This window comes from Struthio camelus, chromosome 14, assembly GCF_040807025.1.
Source record: "Struthio camelus isolate bStrCam1 chromosome 14, bStrCam1.hap1, whole genome shotgun sequence".
In the NCBI taxonomy this organism is placed as follows: Eukaryota; Metazoa; Chordata; class Aves; order Struthioniformes; family Struthionidae; genus Struthio; species Struthio camelus.
In genome coordinates this window covers 12452008-12472642 of record NC_090955.1, presented here as the reverse complement: position 1 = coordinate 12472642, position 20635 = coordinate 12452008, and the positions used below count along the sequence as shown (strand labels likewise).

Sequence of the window (20635 nt, the reverse complement as noted above, 5' to 3'; positions counted from 1 at the left end):
CAGCCTCCAGGGGTGTCAGGGAGCACAACGGCTGCGGGGATCCTCGGCATCCAGCTCCCCGCGGTTGCTATGAAAATCTTACTCATAGGGAACAATCCCAACATGTTTGGTACATTATTCATTTTCAGGTGCAACTCGGAAAATGCTACCACAAAACAATTTTTCCTCTGCGAAACATTTTGCTATAGGATATTTAGACTGAAAAGAACCCAAGGTATCAGTACTCATCAAAAACTACACTCTTACTAAAGAAAGAAGCAAGAATAAAAATGTAAGAAAAAAACCAAGTAGCTAAGTGCAACAGTAGGAATACCACTCCTGCTCAACTACTGTATCAAAACGCTAACATCTTCATAGTAAGGGTATATGGCATTGGCAAAGGAGGAAAAGCAGTGCACAATTTTAATACTGAAATGTAGATATTTGTAGCTGTTAGAAAATTCCAGGAGAAAAAGCTCTAGGATTTAATAGAAGGAACAAACAAAAAGTAATCCCAAAAAAGAATAGTTAAGTTAGGCAGAACGTGAGCTAAGTAGCCCATCAGTTCAGCTATATAAAGATTTTGACTCAAATCTGGCTTAAAATTAGTAGGCAAAGAACTAAATGCTTATGATAGGATATGGCACGATATGAGAAGAATTTTTTTCTGAAAAGGATGAAATAACATGGTAATTTTTATTCAGGGTGGTTTTTTATCTCTCTGTAATATTAAATGTGCAACTCTGGAGAGAGATTGTCAGCAGCAGACTATAGACAGATGCAATGAATGTTGCATGTAGCTGCCTCTTTCATCAGAGATTCGGCCAGGAATAATTCAGGGCTGGAGCCCTATTTGCTCATTCAAATTCAGAGCACATGCAGATTGGAAATAAATTGGAAATAGTTTACCTAGCCAGGTCAGATACTCAGAATACAAACGCATGCAGCAGGAGCACAAGCTCTCTTTGGGTCCTCATCATCACCCACCCTCTGCTATGGGCACCTTGACGGACATGGAGAACGAGATTCGGTCAGTCACCAGGAAAGTATTGCACAGTAAAAAGATATCCAGTCAAGCAGGAGCACAGTCCTACGGGCTGGATAAACTCATCCTCATGTCCCTGATGTGCTGGGCAGGGAGAAAAACAAGCTACGCTGCCATGGGGTAGACGGGAGCTGTGCTTCCTGCCTTTTCCAGGGAGAGCGTTAGGCTGCAGTTCAAAGGCAATGCCAAGAAGCTCCTCAGTCTCCTTGACTTCAGAGCCAGAGCTGGAAAACCTTAAGACAGCACCCGACCGCCCACCTCCCCTTGGCTGGGGGCCAAAAAACCACATCTGCACAGTGCTGCTCTGGATAACAGAGGCACCAGCTTGCTCAGGGCGCGCATGGGGTTGTATCAGCGTACATATGCTATGGGTAAGTCCAATGAGGCATCTGGGCAAATCCCTCTCCTCTCCTGGAGGAAAGGAAGGGCCTGAGAGAGCAAGTCCTGTGTTCCCCTCTCCCGCACCGTGCTCAGAGGTGTCTGTCTCTCCTCCACAGCTACACACTCGGCGATGCAAATGCGCTCCCATCCAGGGTAGCTGAGAAATGGGCTATAAAGAGAAACACATGGGAAAACAGGAGGGCCAGCACAGAAGATCAAGGAACATGTTTTTTTCCTACTAGGCTGACCTAGTTATTTAACTCACTGGCAGAGATACTCACTAATGATGAAGTAGGAAAGCAATCAGTCTGCCAGCAGCAGTTTCACAGAGCCTGCTAGAGTTTACTTAGCTATTTGTCTTAAAACTGGGAAACATCAAATACGGTCTTCTTTGCATTGTTACTTAACGTTTTGTTACACAGTCACTATTCCCACTTCAAATAAGCTTCCAATTTCTCAGCAATTACAAAGGGATGTGATAAAACTTGAATCTGGAGGAACATAAAGGAAATATTCAAATATATTCCCTTATGTAATCCAGGCAAGTGCACATACCATTTTTGTTTTCACTTTTGCTCCTGCCACATTATATTAATCAGAGATGTTACAGATGAAGAGATGTTTCATCCCTCCTAACTCACAGTGAAGACTATTGTGCCCGAAGGATATATCAGCTAGCAATCAGCTCGTCTGTACTGTGCGGCGGTGAGGAGATAGCGTACCTATTGAAAGCTTTCCTACTGAATAAAGCAAAGTGCAATTCTTTTCTGAAAAATGTGTCTTTTTCACTGCTTTTGTAAACTTTTCCAGCAGCTCTGTGCTTCATGAGAAAATCTTTGCTTCATCTTGGACTTACACAAATACTACCCAAAATAAGTCATCTTCCTAATTCAGACCCCAGTCTTGGGTCAGGCCCTGCTTCCGTTGTCATTCCAGGGAGGTCAACTCTTGAAGCCTAGAAAGCTGCAGTTCCTGTGCTCCTGTGACTACACAAGAGTTCCAGCTTGTTTGAAATACTAGGAATGAACCTAAGCAAAACTCACATTTCTAACCTTCATCACAGCATTGAAAAGTTTGGAAACGTGACCCTGCTGATCTAGGGGGGAAAGCTGATTAAAAGAAAGCCAGACCACATATAAAAACTTCTCCACATGCTTCTAATAGAGAGGCCTCATGGAGACAACTTGGGATATCCCTGATCTACTAATACAAAGCAAACTTCTTTCAAACTAAAAAGATGTGTGAGGAAGTGGGACTAAGCGGGCCTGGGGGCATGAAGAGCATACCGCCCATCTCCTTCCCTGCTCCACTTGCACAGATTTCATTTTCTTCCTGCTTGCCTATATTTAGTATTTTCCAAACTTAAAAAACACAGAACAAAAGAATTGAAAAAACAAATTTTCATTGACCTGGAAAACTGGGTTTTGCTCCAGTTTGGAATACAAGGACATTTATATATTCAGGTTTGTCCTTTCTACAGCACTGGAGATGGCTTTCCAGCAGTTCCTGCCACTGGGCTAGTTAGCACAGCACAGGGCTGGTTCTGCTGACAGGTGGAGAAAGAGATGACAAAGGAGGCAGATACTAAATTACAAAACTTTAAACGATTTTTTTAAACTTATGATACTGACCTTTAATGACAAGTGTCTGCAGATATGTTGTACTTCATTGCACATTAGAACAATCCTCATGAAAGTGTTGGAAAACAGTAAGATTATGACTGATAAGGTCAAGCACGTGGCTAATATTCGATCCATCTTTTTGATTATTTTACACTGACATTTTAACATTATCATACTCTTAAAATATGCATTGTATGTAATAACTTTATTAGGGTCAAATAGATATCACAATATAGATTCAGCCACCGAGTAGCCATAAATTGGTTACAACAATCATAGAAGAGACTAAGCCGTTTTAAGCTAAGATGCTTTCAACATTACAGCTCATACAATAAGATTATATACTGATACATTTTTATTTAGAAATGCAGATGATCAGTTTTGATTAGTCTATTGTGCTTCAGGCTTTAAATTGTGTCAGAAAAGATGGCGCTGCAATGGATCCCATATGCTGTTGTAAAGGAGGGCTCAGTTCTCCAGGGAGAAATCTGAACGGGGTGCAAGTCTAGCCTCAACTGTTTTAAGGTGATTTCCTTTGAACCTGGGTTATTTGGTCAATCCGGCTACATTCTCTGGTAGCACCAAGCTAGTGCTCAGAGCAGCAATGGGACAGAGGGATAGCTGATGATTCTTAAACAGCACAGATAGAAAGACCTTTTATTTTTTAATTATAAGAGGGCATAAAGGAATATGCATGCTTTGGAAAGTAACAACAATACATGCATTTTTTCTGTTTTGCTGTTTTAAGCAACGGGCCATTTTCACATGGTTTTATATACTGATATCTGCACCTCTGTTATCTTAGTTAAATAAATACCTTTGTAAACATATAACACAGTTACTTGGTCCTTATTCTTCACAGCTCACATTAAAAGATTCACAAAACATCCATAGAAATAGTGATTTATAGAATGAATATACTTAGCTTAGTTAAATGGAATAAACATTGGTCAGGTACCATATATACTACTGAATGCCATTTCAAGGAAAAACATTTTAGTTACAAAGCATTCAGAACCTGGGTAAGCCATATATTCAACTCTGCAAAATATATAAAAGATGCATACTTCTTTTAAACGTACATTTAACAAAACGTAGTGGCAGAAGTTGAGAAGTTCCATTCACACAGTCCAAATATTTGGTAGTATTAAACTGCTTATCCATGCACTAAATTACCAATGACTTGATTAATTGAAATAATAGTAAAATCTTTTGAAACCAAATGCTCTGAAGAGTCACAGACAGGCAGTTTTGAAAATTTAGGAGCAACGTTACATGCATGGATATACAGAATATCTGTAGAAATAATAGCAAAACACTTTTGTTTTCACCAAAATGCAGAAGAAAATCCAATTATCCTATGCATATTAAATACTACTGACTTGAGGCTACAAAACGCTTCTACCATCATAACACATACAAAACTACCATTAGGTTATCTCTACGGTACATACTACAGCACTGACTCCAGGTCACCACCTGCGATGAGCACATCCGCCGTACTGGGCTAGGCGGGGATGAAATGCCACTTCAAGCACACCGGCCACCTCCCCACCACCTCAGGAGGCACCGCTAGATCTTCAACTGACACGAAACATTGCGTTGTAGTATTAAACTCCCGAAAAACCTGGCACCACTGAAACTTAGACCCGTGAAACTCTCTACGTGCGAGGGCTGTGCTAGATTTGGTTAGCGAACGAGGTCGGCCCGCTCTGGCCGTAGCCCTGCTGCTGGCCGTACTCACCCACCTGGCCATAGGTGCCGGGCTGGTTGTAGCCACCTGTGGGCCCGTAGCTGTCCTGGTTGTAGCCACCCTGGCTGTAGCTGCCGGACTGCTTCTCCATGGCATCTGCAGGGTGCCTCTGGCCTGACGAATGCCAACCCGTCTCCTTAAAGACGAACCAAATGTTGCCTGCCCAGAGGATAAAGTTCAAGAATCCAAAGACCTGGATGAGATAAAAAGCAGCACATCACCAAACTGCTGCAGCTCTGCAGCCCGGCTGAGCCTGCCGGGCCCCGCAGGCACTGGGGACACACTTGCTCCCAGGAGCTGCCAGAGAAAACTCCCAAAGTCACCTCACATAGTTGCACCTGCTAAGTGAAACATCTATTTTCTGTGCTAGCTGGCTGGGTTTTCCCTGCCCAAGCAAGGAGATTAGCAGCTCTGGAGGGTGAGCTACCACCTGCAGAGCCATGGCTTGGGAAGGTGTGCTGAGTAAGGCCCTGGAGGTGAAAATCCTCCTCAGCTGGCCATAGAAGCTGCTGAAACGCCAGCTGAAATTAGATGGGACTCATCCCCACCTACGACAATTAGGGGCCACGGATGTCAAGGCGCATCTCCTGGTGCAGGGAGCCAGCAAAGTGAAGCCTGCTGGCATCTCAGAGGAGGCAAAAGCTCAATGGAGAAAAGTCACCCCAGTTTCATTGCCCTGGGAGTGCAACCACATATGCCCATGAAAAACATCTGCAAAAAACCCCTAGGCAACATTTGCAAAATTCATTGGGTGACTGGACACCTCATGTCGCTCCCCCAAAGGGGCATCAAGTTGCAAAGGAACAGAGGGATGTAGGCTACTGAGTGAACAAGTCTTTTTAACCTTTCGTCCTTCTTTAAGGGGGGAAACATCGCTGCTTTTTTCCCCCCCTCAGCACTGGGCAATTTTTGCTAATGTTTTTTCCATTGTAAAGCACTGATTGATAAAACTGCACTTTTCAGAATAAATGCTAATTATTGACAAACTTCATGCTCAGGAAGAAAAAAAGAAATAGGCCAAAATAACTTTTTGCCTGAAAACATAATCTAGTTTAAAGAAACTCTAAAAAGGTAAAATTCAAAGAAAATATTTAAAAAGAGCTAAACGGATTGCTCAGCTGGCCAGAAGTCATCTTTCGGGGTTTTTAACGTGTTTTGAAGACCAATATTTGTGGTTCTTTTTGAGGATTTTTAAAGAAATGTGCGTGATACAAAATCTTTTCTTCCTTAAGGAGAGCAGAGTCCTTTTCAAAAGCTCTGCAGCTGATGTAAATTAAAAATAAACAGGTCAATCAATGCACTTGAAAAGACACTTTGCTTTCTCCTAATCCCAGCCCATCCCGTTCCTCCTGCTGCCGCACTAGGCTAGACAGCTGCTGAGAGTCAGGCTCTACCTTTCCCTGCAGCAAGATTGTAGGTAATTCAAATTAAAACACATCAGTTAGCTGGTTTACACCAGCTGATTTAAGTCAATACACAGGTCTGAAGAGATGAAAGTACATTTGGAAGGTAACAGTGGAAAGCAGCAATCAAATTCACTTACAACCGAAGTGTTTAGGCTCGACATAACAGGACTGCGGACAGGCAAGCATTTGTTGGACTGCTGTTTGCAGGCTGACATCAGTAATAGCACTTCATCTGGATCCGTCGCAACCTTTACATCCGACAGTCCCTTGGCCCAAGCAGATGAGCCCACTAGCCACAAGAAGGAGAAGACCACTGTCACAATGAAATCCTAAAAGACAAATTAGTTAGGAGCATTATACTGCTGCGTCCACTGGGAAGAAAAACATTAAACATGACCAGAAAACTGAAATCTTGCATCAGAGGGGAGAAAAAACAAGAACGTGTTATTTCTTGACAGGTCGTGGTTACTGTCATAACCTGCAAAGATAATTTGCGGAAGGGTTTAGCATGCCCAACTGGGCAGAGCCCTGCAGCACCCAGTTGGACCTCTGGCCCTGAGAGCAGACAGTACCGAGTACTGAGCTGCCTTGAAATTTGGCCATCTGGCTACTCCACTGGGGGCAATTTTAAATGTTGTTTAGTTGCCTGGAAAGGCCTTGAGCCCTCCTGACGGCCAGCCCTTGCCCAGGGCGCTCCTGCCAGCAGCCAGCATAGGTTTCTTTTAGGAAGCGTTTCCATCAGTGGCACCATCTCCCACAGAGCCCAAAACTGGCTAATCCCCAGCTACCAGATGAGAAGTTTTCTCACAAGCTACAGGTAAGCTCAAATATGCCTACAGCACAAACCGTGCAACCACTAATTATCAGGAGCAAACAAATAAACAGAAAGACTTGCCAAGCCCAGAGACTCTTCAGCTCTTCTCCATCCCCAGTAATTCATTTCTAGCTCCCATCCATGTGAAACCCAGGGAGAACGTGTGGCACTACCTCGAGGATCTAATAACTCTGAGTATCTCTACTCTGAACCACTCTGCTCATTTTTCCTTCGAAAGACCGTCAGGAGCACGCACATGCAGGAACTGCTCCTCGTCTTGGCCAGAACAAGTGGCCAAATGACACCGTTGTGTGGGTTTGGGGGAAAGGAAGGAGGAAGTGTGATTTTCCAAGCTTTCTTGTGTCTTGCTAAAACAGAAGAGCCTTTCTACTGTCATATTTCATCCCATCTGTCAGCCCGCAACAGATGGTAGAGGTGCCAAAGTCTAACATACCACTAACTGCATCACTGTGTCTTGATATCCCATCTCCCATGGAGGCTGCTTCCTCTCGCTTGCCCTTTCCTCTTACAAAGTAAAGGTGTACGTAAAAGGAAGAGAAAATGTTTGTGAAGAACATGGTGCATTGGGTTGCCAGCCAAAGAAATAAGTGATCCCTGGGAAACCTGATTCTCATCTATGAATGCACCTGACGTTCAGGGAAGGAGCCCTGCGCAGCACTGTGCAAACGGGGACGTGTGCCTCTTCTGCAACGGAGGGTGCGAGTCACTGAGCCAGCCTCGTTGCAAGGAACGAACAAAGGATTTCTCTGCTCACACAGATGGGATTAAATTAACTGCGCTTGGACGCTATCCCAAAAGATAGCTCCTTCCCTTTGAACGGTGCCACCGTTTATTTTCTGCAGGCTTGTCTCTGCCGTGGGGCTTTGATTTACCCTGACCTCACTTCACACTATCCAACTGGGCTCTCTTGAAGAGTGTGCTGCAAAGTCCAGGAACTGACAGCTATCTTAACACCCAAAGAAACTCCGTAGGCAGAGGCATATAGCCCAGAGTACATTTTCTTTTCAGCAAAAGAAATTATCGCATGTTAAAAGTTCTAGCAGTAACTGAATAAGAAATGAACTCCTAGAGGCAACAGTCTAATAGTAAATATTTTCCTAGAAATTCCAGCTGGTAAAAATGTCAGATACTCTCTACGCTGAGGATTAAGACGATATATGCTTCTTATTTGCTAAGAGGCTTGGCAACTGAGCGCCAAGCCTGCATACAGGTTTCCATTGACAGCACTCTGTACCTAAATCAAGCTGTGGAGTCAGTGCCTCTGACAATAAGAGCAAAACAACTAAATAACAGCAGGTAGAAATTTGAGGCAAACAGACAAACTGAGCAAAACTAACACAATCCAGGAGATTAAACTTACTAAAAAAGGAAAAGCTTCAAAGGGAGCAAAGTTCTTCAAGCAGGTGACTACAACAGAGGATTTTCAGATGTGCTATCGAGCTCACACTCCATGGGGCAATGGGCTAAACCCTGCCTTTCCTCAAGCATCATTGTGAGCAGAGTTACCAGCATTTCCAGGTAGCACACACCAATCTCAATGCTGCAACTGGAGGAATTTGTACTATAGCCCAAAAATTGCAGGCTCATGTTGTCATCAGGCACGCTGGAGCAAACATACACCTTTCTGCTTTAAGCTGGTGAAGGCAAATCTCTTTGATGGAGCAAATTCACTTGAAGTTACTCTAAAACAGGCAGGGAGGGTCCCCATGGCCTGGGTATTTGAGTGCAAATGAAGAAACCTGAGTGGATTTCAACATGCTTGGTACTGTAGCACCTAACCCCATCTTGGTGAGGAATTTGCCTAAGTTGGAGCATAAATTACTGCAACCTGCTCAAGTTCCTCACTTCATCTGCTTGTGGCTTGGGCTATGAAGTGCTACTAGAGACACAAGAGTACTACGCAGCTGAGGGGACAGTCCTTTAAAGTGACTATACGCTTCAGACACAGTATTTCTCAAGCCCTCTGTATCCTCCACCCCACCTGGGACATAGCTAACTTCCTCTCCTCCCCTGCACCAGTATGTCCATGCAAGCCCGACCCTGCAGCATCTACCTCTTTGTCACCAATTCTCCTATTCGAGAGCACATCCAAGCCTGAAGGAAACCCATAGAAAGGTCCCACCTACTGCAGCCGGGCTTGGATCAGTACCTGCAGCCCTTTTGTACAGGAGCTCCTGGAAACTGTAGTTCCAGGGACAAAGTCTGGCTGGGTGCAGGAGACAGCTCACCAAAAGGGAAAGATTAGACAGCTAGACATGCAAAAGAAACCACTCGCTCCCTCTGAAAGCCAGAGGACTTGACCACTCCCAAGAAGAGGCCAACAACGTGTCAAAAAGCTTGCACCAAAAAGGCTAATGAAACATAAGGATTTCCTCCAGCAGGTGCTTTCATCAAGGTTACAGGCTTGGATTCAGGCTCTTTGAGGATTTCTTCCATCTACTTCTTTCCCAAAAAAGAAATGGCACTATGCACATGGCAAAATACAGCTAGAGCAAACTTGTGTCTTCCTGTTTATTCCAAATCTTTGCTAACCTTCAAGCTTTGGCTGGAACTTGAACCGCTCTTGTTTTCAAGTGGGTTTGGATTTCTGGCTGAACATTTTCACAGCTCTGGGTAGAACAGAGTTACAAGATAATGACATGCTGAAAATAAAAGTGATTTTCAAGCTAAGCTGTTCTGTGCCTTAATGTCTATCCGGGGAATTTCTCCTTGGTAATTAAAGCTAGAGTGTCTGCATACTAAAACAAATCTTGCATTTGAATGTTTAATATTCCCATAGCATGTTTTTCTTCCTCCTTTGCAGCAAAGTAGTTTTTGTAGTTGCTCTCTTCAGATGATGTCTACAGCTCTCTTCAGTGTGTATTATTGTATGGTTACACTGCACTCCTAATTGCCAAGTTTCTTTTTCAGATCTCAGCTGAGATACTTTGGTTTGCTTACAGGTGCCTTTGGGAAGGAAGCAAAATAGCAACATGTAGGAGAAAGCAGAAATCAAGATTTAAAATATGCTGAATATCCAAGACAAGAGTTTTTAGAGCTTGGTGAAGTACACATAGCAAAAAAATCCTTGCTGCCTTTTTCAAGTTGAAACTTGGTGTTATTGAGTTTGCCAAAAATGTCTGTTTGGAAGAATTTCACACGCTACAAGTTTTAGGGTAGAACTGTGAATGCTCCTTTTCCTTTCACGATCACTGAAATATTTCTTTGCTACCAAACCAAGAGTTTTTGCAAAATTCTTCCATTTGGTGGGGCCTGGACGCAGCACGCACTTCATCTGCTCTGAGCTTGTCAGTCTCAATGCGTGGTACCAAGCATGTCTTCAGGTGCCCTGGGCTTTGCCTGGGCATTTGAACATATGAAAAATTTCAGCGGGACACTCCTCGATGGCCCTGCCATGCTCCCTGCATGCTTCTCTCGCCTCCTTTCCTTGCCTAGCAGGATCCGCTGGCCTGGCGTCTTGTTTCCAGGAGGAGCTTTCAGTGCCTCTCCACAAACATTTCCAGATGTTAATGTTCACGCTACAAAGTCCTTTTGTTCAACAAACTCTTCCTCTTCTATGCTTATAGTGTGCAAGGGAGCAACTCCTCAAACGCTGAAAAGCCTATAAACCGTCCCAGCATGAGCATCTCTAACCGGGCCGCACTGCCGAAAGGCTTTGCTCAAAGCACACAGTGGTGCAGGAATAGGGGAGCTTTCCTTTCCCAACCACCATGAAAAGGGATTGCCTGCACAGTCACAGCCAGCTTAGAAAGACGAGCAGCACCGCGCTGACCGGCCTGCGAGGGTACGCAGCCCCTGGAGAGCGGCCAGCGGCAGGGTGCTGCAGGCAGCAAACACCCCCTTGCAACGACGTTTTTGCTCTTTTTCGGCAGCGAGACATGTCGTCTCTGCAAATGTCACTTATGCCTCTCGCAAGCAGGGCCACTGACCCCACAGGAGAGGATGTCCGTCCCACGGGTAGGGAAGCAGGCACCTCGGGCTCTTCATCCATACCACATTTTGAATAAGGTCCCACCCCAGATTTTCTGCAGGATGAAGCTTTTAAAGAATTACACATTTTTAGCTATGGTTTATGGCCTTACAAGCTTGTTTCTGGTAGAGACATGGGGAGCCCGTTGGGAGGCACCGAAGTGTACAGCAAGGTCACTGCGGCTTCAAAAAGGAGATGACACAAGTGGGTTGAAATAGCTCTTTGAAATGCAAAGAGTTCTCTAGGTTATCCAAAGTTTGGTTTTTTTTAAACTGAAAAAGATGCAGTCTTAGCTTTACGGACTTACAGATGGCTCTTTAGCCCTTTCCTCTATATTTGTGGGAAACTTTCGTGTTATTTTCTACACAGTAAGACAGAGGGGAGGAAATATGACATGTGTAACCAAAGACAGCACCAAAGAGAACGAGGCATTTCCTTCAACTCAGTTGGTACACAGCATATGTAAAATACCAAATGACTTTCTGCTTAGTGTAATTATTCACAGGATCCCAGATGCAAAGGAAAGATCTCATCTTCTTACATGTAAGCATCTTTATGCAGTGTAATAATCAGATTATCAAGTAATCACTATAAAAATGAACTCTCTCTTTCCAGGGTTATGTCAATCACATATTGGCTAAATTATTTCATGCAATTTATATTAAATCATAAGCTTAAGGCTTATTTTTTATTAAACAACCTGTTAATTTGGGCTTTTCAATGAATTGATTGGAATATTAGTAAAGTGATATACACTTATGCATGAATGCATGTGCTTTTTCATAGACAATCTACAGCTTTCCAAAGACAACTCGCTGCCAGAGGGTGGCTTCTAAGTGGAGTCCACATATAGAAACTACAAAGACAAGAGTAAGAAGTCTAAGGAACAGGTACTGTGGATATTGTCTTCCATATTTCCCCAGTCCAGAGATAAATGGAAACCCCTGTCCCAGAACAGTTTGAGCACAGAACTAAAGCGGACTGGCTACTCCGTACTTGCACCTATAGATCTGAAACAGGTTATCAAGACAGATGGGTTCAGAGGTCTCGAGTGCTAGTCTCCAAAACCCCGCATGCAACTTCAGCAAGACATTGCTCACTGAATAAAACATGCCAGTGCTACCAAAACAGCTGCAGAAAAGTTAATGGCTGCTCTTAACTGGAAATATTTCCTTGCCATTATGTTTTATTCAACACTGAACCTTAAAATATTGTTTCATGGTAAAAATTATGTCTAGCTAAGATCTCGACACAAACAAATGGGTTTCCTCTATATTCGTACAAACAATGTAAACTTGAATCATTTTTGGCTGAAATTTTCTCTACGAGTTTCTTGTGACCAAGCGTTTATTAAGTTCTTTATAAGCATATATTCTGCATTCAGTCAGGTCTGCCATAATTTGATACACATTGGCACTGCTCTTACTGCCTGGGTGACTTTTTTTTTTTTAAAGTCTTCCCCCTCCAAAAAAAAAAAAGGGGCAAAAAAGGCAGAGCTGGCAGGTGGGGCTGTCTTCCTGGCAGGCTTAAACCAAGTACAACCCTAAGCTGTCTCCTGCACACTCACTGGCAGGAGCTGCTTTTGCTGTAGGACGGACAGAAGCGTCTTTATATTCAGAAGAAATAAGGTAATTTAGCCTTGGTTTAAAGATTAGGAAATTGCAAACAACTGCTTTAGTAACAGACATCCATTAAATTTAACCTGTAGATTCAATTACACTCCATTACACAGAACAAATTAAATTAATGCCACGTTGATGCTGTAAAGGATTGCAGCGTGCGTCCTATAACAAACAGGACTGCAGCAGTATTATCAGGAGAGTCCTGGATAATCACAGACATTCACATCACAACCTGACATTAGCATTTTTTCTCTTTTCTTTTTCTATTATTTCTCAGGACAATGTGGTTGTTCAGAAAAAGAATTATTTTACACAAGAAAATTAAAGTGGCAGATCTCTACAACTAATCCTTTGATGAGACAGTTTGAAATGAGATATTACTTGATGCTAAATGAATCACACCGAAGCAAGGCACTTCATTTATTTATTGCTTCTGCAGGGATCCCTTTATCTTGCCTATTCTACCACTCCTTTGTCTGTGAAGATCTCCCCTCCTTTCCCCATCATTTTCCAGGGAGAGAAGAAAGATCCAAAAGACCCCCCAAACGAACGAACAAGTTTTATTTCCTTTAATGTCAGTTTTGAATTATGCAAATTTAAATAAAAGAGCATGCATGTCCTTACAGCAGGAAAATCTCTCTCTCAATCTGGTGACACTAAAATTACCTTCCTACTTTCTTCTTTTATCTTTCACTTGCTGTTATTGTAGCTATTTCTTTTAACAGGTACAGACTTTCTGCACTGCTGATTTATTTTCCTTTCTAATATGTTTCTCAGCTGTTATTTATTGGTGGCTTTCAGTTATTTACAGAACAGGGCTCAGCCAAATGCCTGGTTTCTGTCACTCCTAAACTTTAGATTTTCTGAAATCTGGAACTAACATTTTTCCTTAGGTCAGTCCTCAGTAACCTTCCCCACTTTGAATTGCTCTTCCTAGTAATACTTCAAAGTAAAATTTCCTTTACTCTAGTGTAACCTCAGTCTTGTGGGAGGGGAGAGTTTGCCATGGAAGGGAGAGCGTGATGCAACCCTACAAACCTACATATTTGGAGACGTAACCGAAGTTAAGTGCAGTTGGGGTTCAACACGCTGCCCTTATGTAGCAAGATCAAGGGGTGTATCATGAGTCATGATGCTCTGACAGGTAGTGGAAACACAGAACAAGTCAACTCCGACAGGTTTTACCGCCTTGATTTATAAGAAAACGCATATATAACAGGAGCGGCTTTTTATCACAAACTTTTAGGAATCGACAAAAAAAGGAAAGGCACGAGCAGCCTGACAGCTATGGGTCATGATAACTGGAAGGCGAGGAAGCTCATGGGCCACAAATGGGCTGGGAGCTCAGGACAAGTCTGGAAGAGCTGCCATGCAGTTCCCCACAGTAACCTTCCCAAAACACGGGAGCAAAATTGTTTGGCTAACCCCAGCATTAGTTAGCAACACACAGCCTCACTTTGGTCAGAGGCATCGTTTCACTCACCCACGAGGCAAACGCCTCTCCCCTTCCTCCCCGCTGCCGTGGACTCGTGGCTTCGGCCCCAAACCTGCCAGCCCCCAGCTGTGCTTGCAAGAACCTTATCCCACGGCCAGCAGCAGCAGGCAAGCAGGGAGCTCCACCTTAGACGGGAGCTAAACTCTACCTTCAGGGACCATATCGGTTCCACTGCCATTGATGCTGAAAGTTTATGTCACTGTTAAGTATAGAAAAACGTACACTTACAATTAGAGGCCCTCTGTTGTTTTCACGGTACTTGTTCTGGAAGAAGATATAAACGACGGTGGCAGCCAACGAGTAGAGGAAGGCGAAGACTGCGATGGTGACAAAGAACTCCGCCGAGGAGGAGAAGTCCCCTATTAAGGAGAGCTTTTCTCGGCGCTTGCCTTCGCAAGTGGGAGCATCGAAATTCACCTGGTGCAACCTGGAAAACATCCCAAAGAGAAGCTGAAGCATAGCAATAGGAAACCATTACCTAAATAATGATACAGTTACATCTGTTCTGTCATCCCATCTCATTCCTGAAGTGCACTGATCTCCCGCATGGAAAAACAGGCCCTACAAGCAGTCTTGTGGGTTGTGCTCTTCAGAGCTGCTTATGCACACAAGGTTACTTTTGTGCGAGCCTAGGTGAGGCTGGGAGCCTCATTACATCCTTTAATCACTCCTTCAATCAATCTCAGAGAAAAGTTGATGTTCCAGTGGTTTGGCTCAATTCCTTTTCTCTCTGGAGTTTTGCCATGGCAACAACTGAAAAAGGATAACAAAATATGATCTGATTCTCAAATTCTTACAATCAAGAAGGCAGAAAACAGGTCGTATCCTTACTAAGGCCATGAGATACCTGTGTCTGGAAGTTCAAAACTTTGACTTCTTCGTAAACTTGCTTAGTGCACAGCTACCTGTGGACATTAGCCCGTGGCGCTGTGAGCTATATAATGCTTCTACAGCAAAAGCTTTAAGACAGAGCTGTAGCAGAAGCACACCAGTTGGGTCAAGGAAACAGTTTTGCAACAGTTTCGCATGCCGTGGTTTCAACAGTCACAAACTTTTAACCTTGTGCTCACACATTACTTGCAATCAGCCACCAAACTAATAGATTTGTGGTTCTGCCTGGCAGTTCCTGCCAGACCCTTTTTCACTCTAAAATAACTGTAAGTTCTGCTTCAGAAGAGAACGAGGCTCCCCGGTGGGATCCCTTGGCTGGTCCTGCTGCGTGGTCCAGGCGAGCCTCGGTGGGGACGAGGGGCAGGCAGGGGCTGTTAAGGGACCACATACTTCTGCTCTGTGCAGAGAAAGCGGAGGGGACAAAACCAGCAGAAAGTTAACAGCAGCAATTAAAAAAATAAATTATGGTCTGGTGCTGAGAAAGGACAAGGCCTTCTGGGAGACATTCCTCTGCTCGAGGGTAATTAATGTGTGGAACAGCAAGTCAATGGAGGCAGCAGCCGCGAATATATGACTAAATAAAAAGTTAGGTCCCTAGAGGAAAACAAAGTACCCACAGTAGAAATTGCACAAGACAGATTAATAGACATTGGAAGATCGCTGACTTTTTGCTTTTCCTGGTCCAAACTAAATGTATCTGAGTGTGTAGGCAGAACCTTTTCAGCAGTGGCTGATGCATAACACCAGCTATTGCTTTTTTTCAACAGTGGCTGATGCATAACACCAGCTATTGGCTTTAGGCATTTTCTTCTCTGACCTTCTGCCGCTACAGCATTGGTGGGATTAAAATGCGAAGCGTGTCAGCCTGGATTGTAGCATTTCAGAGATGAGCAGCACCCGACTTGTCTCTCCTGCGTGACCGCAGCAAAGTCTGATGAAAACTGAACGCACGAGAAACTAACACTTCTGAACATAATCAAACTTTGTTTCAAAGCTTGCTGGCATCAGTGCACACACACTTTTCATCAGGGCTTATTGTCCTTTCCTAAAGGGTGGAGGGAAAAAAAAAAAGGAAAGATTTCCTTGTGCCTGTCCTTCCAGTTCTGCAGGCTGTAGAGAAGAAGGAGGCTTGTTTTAGTCAAACATGATATGCATGGTCACAAAACTGTTTCTTGCTTCCCTTGTGCACGGCTGCTCAGGCACTGTACCTGCATAGAACAAAATTAAGAGGCAGGGACCTAGTTCAGAGTACCTTGAAATCAATGCTGCTCTCTGCATCGCCCTCTGCGGGTTCCGGATCATTTCCTAAACTTCACCTCCTCCCTCCTTTTTCCCAGGGAGATGCATTGCCTCCCATCCACTTGGGGACCCAGAGCCCGTCCATCAGCCCAGACTTAACAGCTCAACGGGAACGTGTCCAGGGTTGAACATTTTTTCCCCCCCCTCTCAAATCACCAAATGCCTAAGGAGCGTTTTCTGGATCTTAAATAACTAACCACATTTGTTTCGTTTGATGTGCCACACTCGGGTACAACAGTTACTTTTTCTGGCCCCACTGTGGGGTGCGGTATCTGCTCTTCCAGCGAAGTGGAGCGAGAAGGCTCTGTTCTCTCCTGGGAAAGCCGGGGTTTGCTGTGATGACAGGAGCTGCAGTTTTATGTTACCATCTATCACTCTGCAAATAGACTTTACAGAATTGCTCTGGCCCTCACTTTACTTTTGCAAGCACTATGGAACCAGGTGAGCTACATTAAAGATAATAAAATCACTTTGGGAAAGAAGAGCAAGGCAATTCTACCTGTATTTTATCACTAAAACAGGTATTTAGGCTTTTATTTTCCCCCCTCCCAAAATCCTGAAATAGCCCACAGGGCAATGCACGGTGTTGCAAGCATCTGCTCAAATTCCTGCACATGCCAAAAGTAAAAAAAAAAAAAAACTTAATGAATATTTAAGTTTGAGACCTGGCATTGCTGCCCACCCCTCACACTGGTGTCAGTCACCATAACCCCATCCAATCTAATTGCCAACAACACGCTGGATGCTACCAGCCTTTTCAAAACACGTCCAAGTAACCGAGGCCGCTTTCCTTTTCTATCCCTTATTCTCCTGACTATATCTTAGTTCTGTATCCCGATGAGCCAGAAAAAGTATTCATACATCAAATTAACATCTAACTCATACTTCTTCCCAGTAGTGCTTTTCCAGCCAAGCATCTTTCAGGAATACCAGATATATTATGATCACACAAGCCTTCTTCCATCACGTTATTTTTATTCACTAGCTTTTTTTTTTTTTTTTTAAGGTTTCTCTAGCCTTTACAAGGACCTGCAGTAACTGGTGCCTCTTGTGGCCCCCTCACCTCTGCCCGAGTAATTGAGATCTCGGGCATGCAAGGGGCCTTAAAATAAGACCTCTCAGTTATGCACAGGGCCCTATAACAGGCAGCAACTCAGACCTGGGAAGAGGAGAAAGGGGCAGGGAAGAGAGGTGAGCCAAGGCCTGGGGTGATTCAGGTGAGCACTGACTTTGTGAGATGCATTCGAAAAGTTTCTTTAAATAAGTAAGGTAGGATCAGTGGAAGAAAGTCCAGTTTTACTAATCAAAACCAACCCTCTTTGATCTGTAATGGCATCTCAGAGAAAGTTCTGATTCTTCCACAAATCTGTTGCTGACTCAGCCCTTCTGGGAGCAGGATTGCTTGGGGATGACTCACAAAAAATTCACTTCCTCTACCTCCGCCTCCCACTTCTGATATAATTCTACCTGTTTTGCATCTTATTTCCTCTGACCTCTTCTTTCATCTTCTCTCTTATCTCCCATTCTTTACACCCCACCTTTTTCTTCAAATCATCCTTGGCCAACACCTTCCTTCTGCTGCTTTTCTATCTCCTGCACCACTCCCGGGATTTCATCTTTGCCTCTCCATTTCCTAAATAAAATCAGGAGCCCCGAGAATGATTCCTTGCCATCATGCCCTCTGCACTTCGTTAACATATGAGCAATACTGTTGGGCTTTATTGCCAGAAGAGATTTTCACTGATGAATGGACAATGCAAATAAGGATAACTTCAGTAATAAATTTAACTGCTTAGGAGAAAAGAGCCATTAAAAACCTCCCACTTCTCATCAAGCATACACAAGCGTTCCTTAAGAAATGAAGTGGACAATGCTTTTTGCCTTGTGCACTGCTAAGCACTTATTAACTCAGAAATAAAAATCGATGACTCAAGAATATGACCTTACACACCACCCAATGCACAGCAGCGTTAAAGTCAGCCTCGCTGCTCATCACTAGAGACTCGATGCCCTGTGCCTGCTGCGCCACTTCGTTAACAGCAGCAGCCACCGCCAGACTTTCCAGTTCTGTATTACCTCAAATTCATACAAATCTGAAACAAGTCCAAAGGCAGTTGAGTTACGCTGATGTAGTTGCAGCAATTACAGGCTCGTGAGATTTCCACCACCATTTGGCAAGCTTTCCACTGCTGTGGGAAATATGATGACAAGACAGCGGTATTGTTTAGCTTGACAAGATCAAAAGAGGGCAGGAATGTTTCGGAGGGGAAAAAAGTATTTTTGCATTGTTCCACAATTGCGAAGAACAGTTACGTTTTCAGACACTAATTGCCTGTACTCTGAAAACAATACACAAAGCCAGACGGGCTGAACAAAGGCTACAGCTGTTGTAACTGCTTTGGGGAGCAGAAGTTGTGCTCTGTCCATGTAAATGTGACATTGCCTTTACCTCCTGGTGTGCCTTGCTACAATATTCAAGACACTATTTGCTTGTAATTATGGCCCTTCTCCTTTTGACTGGCACAGCCTTTCTGACAACACGGGAGCACGAACATAGTCAGAGCCAAGCACACCAAGACACACGGTCTTGTCCCACGTCCCATCTCCGCCAGCAGACACAAGAAAAGAGCACAAGGAGGAGAGCGCGTACAGGGTGATCTCCTCTGTGTCGCACCATCCCAGGCACCGGTGCTCACAGATTTGCAGACTCACAAACATTGTGTTAAATAGCCACCACGAAACGATCCTCCATTAATTCATTTAATCTTTTCTGATTCAGGAATATCCTCCTCTAGCAATGCACACAAGCATGTGCTTAGCCTGGAAACCAAAAGACAAACGGTATACTGCATATACAGTAAGTATATGCATAGGAATTAGATTCAAATGTCTTCTTCTGGACTTTGATCAGTGCCTGGATTAGTAAATAAGAAACTTTGCCTCAAATTTCTGAATGGAGGTTAGTATTTCTCCACTCCCTTAGTAGGATGTGGTGAAAAAACAGACTAAAAATTGTTTTGGCAGGTTGTCCTATTTTCTGAAAACAGTATCTTGTAATCTACCCCCCTCCACCCATCTATGACATCCGCGAACATAATCTGCAACACCCACACACAGGCTTGTGAGAATTCAAAGACCCATTATCCTTTCATTGGGGCTTTATTTCCCCCTCATTTATTTCTGGCACTCAAGACTGTCAATTGTATTTACCATCTGCAAAGCAATCAGAGAAAGTCAGTGCTGGAAATTTGTTACTGCAGGTAGCGCCTGTGGAAGAATTTGTTGTGAAATGTTTATCTTGGCTGATAATCTTCAAAATGAGGGATAAATGATATTTCAAAATACAGTAGTGAAATGCTGAAATGAGCAGAAATAAGGGCCCCTTAGCTAGTCAAACCGCTCTGATGAGATACAAGAACATGATAGCTTTTCTGCCTTTCTTTCTCTGGGACTCAAAATAAAGGCATTTCTTTTAGCTCCTCCTGGAAACACGGCAGCTCCCCTTGCTTCAGAGAACTGAACTGAGGTGCTTTCACACCAGTACATCTAGCCAGCTGGTCTCTGGGCAAAGAATATACCTTCTTGAGGTGCTGAACGTGGATTTTCTGTAGGTTTAGTGAAAGAACACTAACAAACGGGAGCCTTTCCGCCTGCAGAGTTCACATTGCCGTAAGCCTTCCCTAGAGACAGGCATCCCTACATGTTCAGTGCTAAACCCTGGCTATCTGAAAGGCCGCCCACACGGCAACGAACCCGTTTCCTTACAGCCTTCAGGAGGGTGGGTGGGCAGATCTGATTTCTGAGGCTTTCTCCTCCTCCTCCATCCTACAGACCGCTGAAGGTGGGGGACCCTGCAGAAACAAAGCCACAGTAGGAGCGCTCATATACAACATGAACTCTTGGGAAGGAGCCACCATTAGTCCGTATTTTTGGCAGTTATCACCATTATCCAGGGACTCCCTTTGGAGCTGAACAGTTGCACCAAGGCATGTCGGAGCAGTTGAAGGGGATCTGTCTTTTTGAGGAAGCCAGCCTGCTAATATCACATTTGATCTGCTTGAAGTAAAGCTGAAGTTCTCTTCAGCCCTTCAAGGCCAAATATCTGACATGTTAATGCAGCCCTGGACAGCTGCGGGAGGATGTGATGGGCTTAGCCCAGCAGCGGGATAACAGGCACCACGGGGCGATGGTGGTCCCTCCTCCCTTCTGCTCCTGGGATATTCTGGCAAAACCAGTTTTCCACCCCGTCGCTAACAATGACAAGAGGGTTCCTCCCTCTAAACCTGTTCTGCATCAGCTCTTTTGCTGCTCTTTGGGAGAGGAAATTACCTTTTGCT

The 20635-nt window shown here is 44.0% G+C and overlaps 1 protein-coding gene across 2 annotated transcripts in view; it reads right to left on the bottom strand.

Annotated features, from left to right (window-relative positions):
* Positions 1–3213: 3213 nt before the first annotated feature.
* The window catches only part of SYNPR (synaptoporin), a 106789-nt gene continuing 89367 nt past the window's right edge, over positions 3214–20635 (bottom strand). For both annotated transcript variants that reach the window (XM_068907144.1, XM_068907145.1), the window contains 3 exons: positions 14337–14535; positions 6324–6515; positions 3214–4973 (listed from right to left, as the gene is read on the bottom strand). In XM_068907144.1, the coding sequence (XP_068763245.1) occupies positions 4707–4973; positions 6324–6515; positions 14337–14535 (658 nt within the window). In that variant the 3' untranslated portion in view covers positions 3214–4706. The remainder of the gene's footprint in view (positions 4974–6323; positions 6516–14336; positions 14536–20635) is intronic.